At 42.4% G+C, this 7,860-nt stretch overlaps 1 gene segment (V, D, J or C); it reads right to left on the bottom strand.

The window, feature by feature from the left end:
* LOC112670967 (immunoglobulin heavy variable 3-48-like) overlaps positions 1-7,860 on the bottom strand; it is a 75,872-nt gene extending 68,012 nt beyond the window's left edge. The window contains 1 exon segment of the V gene segment in view: positions 7,747-7,860. Within this exon segment, the coding sequence occupies positions 7,747-7,792 (46 nt within the window).

Consider the following 7,860-nt stretch of genomic DNA (forward strand, 5'->3'; position numbering starts at 1 on the left):
TAATTTACAACTGAATTTGTTCATTTCTATGTTAAGTTATAATGTAGTGTGTTTTAGCTTTCCTGAAATGCAACTAGTAACTTTAAAATTAATATCCTGTATTTGAGCTCTTATTTTTTACTTTATCCTTCTTAATTAGATCTATGGCAGAGAGTATTACCTCTGGTTCTTTCCTTTGTTGTAAATGGCATATGCTCCAGGAATTGTATTACTGAGTATTTACCCCAAGCACACAGATGTAGTGATGCAAAGGGCACCTGAACCCCAGGGTTCATAGCAGCAAAGTACACAATAGCCAAACTGTGGAGGGAGTCATGATGTCCACAACAGAAGAATTGATAAATATCATGTGGAATATATACAATGGGATATTACTCTGCCATCAGAAATATCAAATACCTACCATTTACATTGACATTGATGGAACTGGAGAGTATTTTGCTGAGTAAAATAAGTCAATCAGAGGACAATTATCGTATCATTTCTGTCTAACGTGGAATATATGTAACATTTTAAGGTAACATTGGCTAATGCTGGGAAGCCTGGGAATCATTAGAGAGGGAGACAGAACACAAGAAAGCATTAACTAGAGGAAACAGAATGAGGTATAATGCTGGGGAGGTGAGTGGGTCTATTGGGTCATTGTGTGATGCACATTAAAGAGGGCAAATGATGTCATCAATACTGTTATAAACACCTGATGGATTATTGAACATCAGAAAAGAAGTATGTAGTACAAGTTGACTAATTCAATGTAACAAAAAACAAAGCTATTTTATTTAAAAATATTATTGTATCAAAGAAGATGTGGTCTTTGTATACAAAGGGATATTACTCAGCCATTAGAAACAACAAATACCCATCTTTTGCTTTGACGTGGATGGACCTGGAGGGTATTATGCTGATTTAAAAAAATCAATCGAAAAAGCCAAAATATATGGTCTCATTCATTTGGGGAATATAAAAATTAGTGAAAGGGAATAAAGGGAAAGGAGAGAAGATGAGTGAAAATTTCTGTGAGGGTGACACAACATGACAGACACCTAACTCTGCAAAATGACCAAGGGGTAGTGGAACAGGGGGTGGGCGGATTTTGGGTTGACTGGGTGACGGGCACTGAGGGGAGCACTTGGCGGGATGAGCACTAGGTGTTATGCTATATGCTGGCAAATTGAACTCTAATAAATATAATAAAAAATAATAATAGTTAAAAATATTATTGTATCATAAACTAACATTAACAGCAATAATATAAATAAAATATTACAAACTGTATTAATCCAGATTTCAACCCAAAAGAGCTTATTTTGTATTTTAGACAAATGAAAATAAATATTTTCCTGAACCTTCACCTATACATCCTGGTTCCATTTTACCCCTGCTGTCCTGAACAGGGCCTGGTGACCTGAGCACTCTCTGGTGACATGAGATCCCCTATATCCCATTGATACTTGAGTCCCTGCAGGAAATTTTCTGTCTGGGCTCACAGTGACGTCCCCTCACTGCATCTGCACAGTAATACAGGGCTATGTCCTGGGCTCTCAGGCTGTTCGTCTGCACATACAGCATGTTCTTGGCTTTGTCTCTGGAGATGGTAAATCGACCCATCACAGCGTCTTCATAGTATGTGCTGCTTCCACTACTGCTAATGTATGTGACCCACTGTAGGCCCTTCCCAGGAGACTGACGGAGCCAAAGCATGCTGTAGCTACTGAAGGTGAACCTTGAGGCCACACAGGAGAGTGTCTGGGAACCCCCAGGTTTCACTCGGTCTCCCCAGACCCCAGCTGCTGTGCTTCACCTTGGACAGCTGCAGACAGAAGACATCCTGGTCAGAATACGGTCACCCATCCCATTTCTCTCACTTCATCTCCACTCACATTCTCAAGGTGTGTTGTTCTCCATGAATTACCTTTTAAAATAGCGTTAAGGATGCAGTTTCAGTGAAATGGCAGGACACTTGCACCTCAGTGTTTATAGCAGCAATGTTCACAATAGCTAAACTGTGGAAGGAGCTTTGGTGTCCATTGACAGATGAGTGGATAAAAATACATGTGGTCTATGTATACAGAGGCATATTACTCAGCTATTAGAAACGATAAGTACCCACCATTTGCTTCAAAGTGGATGGAGCTGGAGGATATTATGCTGAGTGAAGTAAGTCAATAGGAGAATAACAAACATATGTTGTCATTCATTTGGGGAATATAAAAAATTGTGAAAAGGAATAAACGCTAAAGCAGAGAAAGTGAGTGGGAAATATCAGAAAGGGAGTCAGAACATGAGAGACTCCTAACTCTGGGACAAGAACAAGGGATAGTGGAAGGGGATGTGGGTGGGGGGTTGGGGTGACAGGGTGACAGACACAGAGGAAGGCAGTTGACAGGATGAGCACTGGGTTTTATGCTATATGTTCGCATATTGAAATATATATTATGAAATATATATATGGCATATATATGGCATATTGAAATATATATGGCATCAAGAAAAATGCAGCTGAGCACCGACTCCATAGTGAGTTGTCTGTGTTCTCACCTGATCACTGCATGAGGTTACCTATGGTTCCTGGAGCTGGGGCTCCTCTCCCACATGCAGGTTCAGGTCTGGGCTGTTTTAGTCCATGGAAGGAGGCCCCTATATACATGTCTTCTCACAATATACTCAACTTGGGATCATTTGTGTCAAATGCTGTGACCAGAGCAGATATGACTACCTTTGTGTGTTCATACTGACTACTTTGAGAAACTATGTTTTTATTAGGTAATATCCCAGACTTCAGACTTTTTGTCCATGTGGTACTTTGTAATGATATTTGCACAGAAATCTTGTTTTTATAGGTGTCATGTTTCCCCATACAGTGATTTTATCCTACCCCTTAAATTATTCAGGGTTTGTGATTTGCCCTTGGGCACATTTTAGTGAGTCAGAATCTTGGCCTGTGCTCCTCTCCACAGGACTTCCTGGCCCTCTTGAAACACCTGAATGACAGAGTGGCAGGGTTCCTTAGAAGTGTGGACCCCTCCTTTATTGAGGATCACATGATTATGCTAAATTTAGAATTTAGCTGAATTTCAGCGGATTTCAATTAATGCAGTTGGATTGTAACTCTCTATCAACTCAGTCACTGTGAGTCAATCCAGTCAAATCTGTGATTTTCTGTAATGGCCCTGATGAGCTTACATGATAAAGAATGAGCTGCATTCATGAAGATTTTGGGATAAAATAAAGTGGTGTCAGGATGAACATTTTCCATTGTATAGCCTATATTTCTATTTTTCTTATCCCTCCTAAATGAACAGTGTAATGCTGCCTTTCCACTGTAAATTTTGATGAATTACTTTTACATTCAAATAGTATATTCCATCTAAGAGAAGAAAAATATCTACCCTTGAACCCTTCTACAGATTGATCAGGTATTTTTGATAACAAATATGGCATGAAAATTCAGTTTGAATTCTTTTCAATCTGTGCCTTTCATCAACCCTAATTTTGAAATTCCCCCTGACCCTATGGGCTATGTACAGGACTTGTCTTCTGTCTCCAAATCTAACACATTGCAACTTTGAATGGATCACATGCATCAGGAAGACTCCCAGCAGAGTCCACCAACCAAAAGACGCCTGTGTCCACTTCACAAAGACACGGAGTCTTGCCTATAATATTCCTGCAATTCTAAATTTAGAATTTAACTGAATTTCAGAAGGTTTCAGGTAATGCAGTTCTATTTGTAAGTCTCTAACAACTCAGTCACTGTGTTCCACTGCAGTTAACTCTGTGATCTTCTGCAATCGCTTTGATGAGTTTACCTGATGCAAAATGAGCTCATTCAAACAGAGTTTGGGATATAATGAACTGGTGTCATAATGAACATTTTCCATTGTATAGTCTATATTTCTATTTTTCTCATCCCTCCTAAACTAACAATATAGTGCTGCCTTGCAAGTGTAAGTTTTTCATGAATTCCTTTTACATTCAAATACTATATTCCATCTAAGAGAAGAAAAGTATATACCATGAACTTCTTCTACGGATTTGTCAGTATTTTTGACAACAAATGCAGCAGGAAAATTCATTTTCAAACCAATTCCAATTTGTGTCTCTGATCAACCATAATTTTGGTTTTCTTAGATCAGTCCCCTTGTCCCTGCAGGCTGCATACAGCACTACTGTTCTTTTCCAAATCTAACCCATTCCATCTTTGTTTATTTTATTTTCTATTTTTTTGAACCATCTTTGTTTTTTTTAATGTTTTATTTATTTATTCATGAGAGACACACACAGAGAGAGAGAGAGAGAGAGAAATGCAGACACAGGTAGAGGGATAAGCAGGCTCCGTGCATGGAGCCTGATGTGGATCTTGATCCCTGATCTCCAGCATCAGACCCTGGGCTGAAGGCAGCACTAAACTGCTGAGCACCCGGCTACAACCCTTTCCATCTTTGAATGGATCATATGCATCGGGAAGACAGCAAGCAGAGCCCACCACCCAAATGGCACCTGTGTCACCTGCACAGAGACATGGGGTCCTACCAATAATATTCCTGCTATTCTGGTCCTTTGGGAGCATCTGTGCCCTCCTTGAAGCCCCGGTCTTACTGCTAGGTGGTGCATTGCTCCTTATCTCACTTGTTGGATGACAAAAATGATCCACATGACTTGTCATCTGCTAAATACAAATGAAAACCACACTAAGATCCCACTTATACAACTCAGAATGGATAAAGTAAAAAAGGCAGAAACAATAAATATAAAGGAGGATATTGAGAAAGTGGAACCCTATTTCATTCCTGGTGGGAATTAGGCTTGTTGAGCCGGTACAGAAAACAGAATGGAATGTCCTGAAAACGTGAGAATAGAGCCACCCCGGGAGCCAGTCATTGCATTACAGGATATTTACCCCAAAGACACAGATTTAGTGAAACGAAGGGACACTTGCACCTCAATGTTCACAGCAGCAAAGTCCACAACATCCAAACTGTGGAAGGAGCCTCAGTGTCTATTGACAGATGAATGGATAAAGAAGCTCTGGTCTATGTATACAATGGGATGTTACTCAGCCATTAGAAATGACAAATACCCAGCAATTGCTTTGACATGGATGGAACTGGAGGATATTATGCTGGGTGAAATAAGTCAATTGGAGAAGGAAAAATATTATATGGTCTAATTCTTGGGGAATATAAAAATTAGTGAAAGGGATTATAGGAGAATGGAAAGAAAATGAGTGGAAATATCAGAGAGGGTGACAGAAGTTGAGAGACTCCTAACTCTGGGAAAAGAATAAGGGGTAGTGGATGGGGAGGTGGGCGGGGGATGGGGGTGACTGGGTGACAGGCACTGAGGGGGACACTTGATGGGATGAGCACTGGGTGTTATGCTATATGTTGGCAAATTGCACGCCAATAAACAATATACAAAAAAAGGTGTGCTTTATGTATACAATGGGATATTACATAGCCATCAGACATAATGAATAACATGAAATAATGTTTCCATCAACATGGATGGAACTGGAGTCATTATATTGAGAGAAATAAATCCAGTACAGAAAGGCAATGTATGGTCTCATTGATATTGAAAGAGACCATAAGGGAAGGAGTGAAACTTAGTGGGGTAGGACTAGAGAGGAAGACAAATCATGAGAGACACTTAACTCTGGGGAAAAAATGAGGGTCACTGGAAGGGAGGAGGTGGGGAATGGGGTCATGGGGTGATCGGAGTTAAGGAGGTTACATGATGTGATGAACACTGAGGGTAGAGTGAATGTTGGTAAATTCAATTTAAATAAAAAAAAATGACTTCAGCCTGTGCCCCCTGTTGGAACATCATACATGAACTGGGCAGATCAAACAACAGACACTCGTTCTCACAGATCTGCATTCTGGGTTGTCTGAGGTCCAGGTGCAGGAAGCTGTGGTGTCTGGAGAGCACCCACATCCTACCCCGTCCTTTCCCAGGCACCTCAAAATGGGCCAGGGTTCAGGGAGCTTTCCCAATCCTGGTGTATAAGGGCCCTGATCCCATCATGAGGCTGCATCTCCAAACCTAAGTGGTCCCCTAAGGCTCCACCTCCTCCCCCCATCACATGGACATTAGGTTTCACCACAAGGATGGTAAAGGTCACAACCAGCGAACTGACGTCAGCACCTGAAGGATCCATGAGTTTTGCCCTGCAGGTCGAAGGTCCTTCAATCCAGCTCCTCTCCCTGAGGATCCTCATGGTCCAGTAGAAGCCTCTGGTCTCTGAGCACACCAAGTACACATGACCTTCAGAACCAGATGGTTCCTTGGGAAGAGGACAGCATCCATCTGAGACCTGGATAGGATCTTGGCCTATTTGTATTATTATTTAAAGTTTTGTGCCGCTTCCATATATTACACATCTCCTTTCCATATGATTCAGACACTTGTCTACTGACAATGACCATGTTTCTCTTTTGTCCTTCTGGTTTTACCCTGGTTTAGTGAAATTCCTCACACCATATCCAGTCTTTATTAACTGGTAGATCCCTGATATTCCTTCCTCATTCTTCTCCTCCACCCAAAGGAAAGAAATCAAACAATAACCGAGGAGTTCCCTCTTTTGATGCAGTTGGGACACTAACTGCACACAAGCCCTTCCTGGAGCAGGACGCTGTACTCACCACTGGCCCACAACACACACCCAGAGCCAGTGTCATTCCCTGGCACTATACAGGCATTTGTGACATGATGAGAGGCCGGCCTGGCTCTCAACAGACATGAAGGTGAAGGTGATGAGAGGTTATACTCTCATTATTGTGGGTGTGTATGAATGACCTATGAGTCCACTTCCCTACCATGTCATGCTGGGAATCTCTCTCACTCCCAGGCTGTTATTAACATTTTTGTATTGTGTGTGTTGATTTTCTTTTCTCTTGTGTTGATTGGGGATTCCTCTATACCGTAATGCACAAGACAGCATGTTCGCTTGGGGTCCTGTGATCCACAGTGAGTGCCACTGGGACTCATGAAAAGCTTCAGAAGATGTGAATGGAGTTATTTGTAATTGATTTATATTTCGGGTTAGGAAAAGTTAAGTACAAGTAAGTGCAAGTGCTATCGTTGAATTCTAAGTCTCTTAGAAAGAGACTGAATAGGTAAACACATAATCAAGTGTGGAGAGGGGCTCCCTGGGGGAAACTGCTCCTTGGCAAGGAAGCCCAGACCCTGACAGGAAACCTGCCCAGAACCACCCTCTTCACCTGCTCCTCGGACTTCAAGATAGAAGTGGTGAGGAGTGCGCACACCCTGGTGGTCCTGATCCCCTTCTGCAGGGAGGTTTGTGTCTGGGCTCACAATGAGGGCCCCTCACTGTGTCTGCACAGTAATACATGGCCGTGTCCTTGGCTGTCAGGCTGTTCATCTGCAGATACAGCGTGTTCTTGGCGTTGTCTCTGGAGATGGTGAATCGGCCCTTCACAGCGTCTACGTAGTATGTGCTACTTCCACTACTGCTAATAGCTGCAACCCACTGCAGACCCTTCCCTGGAGCCTGGTGGACCCAGCTCATTTCATTGCTACTGAAGGTGAATCAGAGGTCACACAGGAGAGTCTCAGGAACCCCCCAGGCTTCAACAGGTCTCCCCCAGACTCCATCAGCTGCACTTCACCCTGGACACCTGCAGACACAAGACATCCTGGTCAGGAAACTGTCCCACATCCCCAGTTTCTCTCACTCATCTCCACTCACAGACTCAAGGTCTTTGGTTCTCTATGAATTACCTTTTAAAATAGCGACAAGGAAAACCCAGCAGAGCACAGACTCCATGGTGGTTTGTCTGCATTGTGACCTGATCACTGAATAGGGTCACCTGGGGATCCTGAGGCTGGGACTGC

This window comes from Canis lupus, chromosome 8, assembly GCF_003254725.2.
Source record: "Canis lupus dingo isolate Sandy chromosome 8, ASM325472v2, whole genome shotgun sequence".
In the NCBI taxonomy this organism is placed as follows: Eukaryota; Metazoa; Chordata; class Mammalia; order Carnivora; family Canidae; genus Canis; species Canis lupus.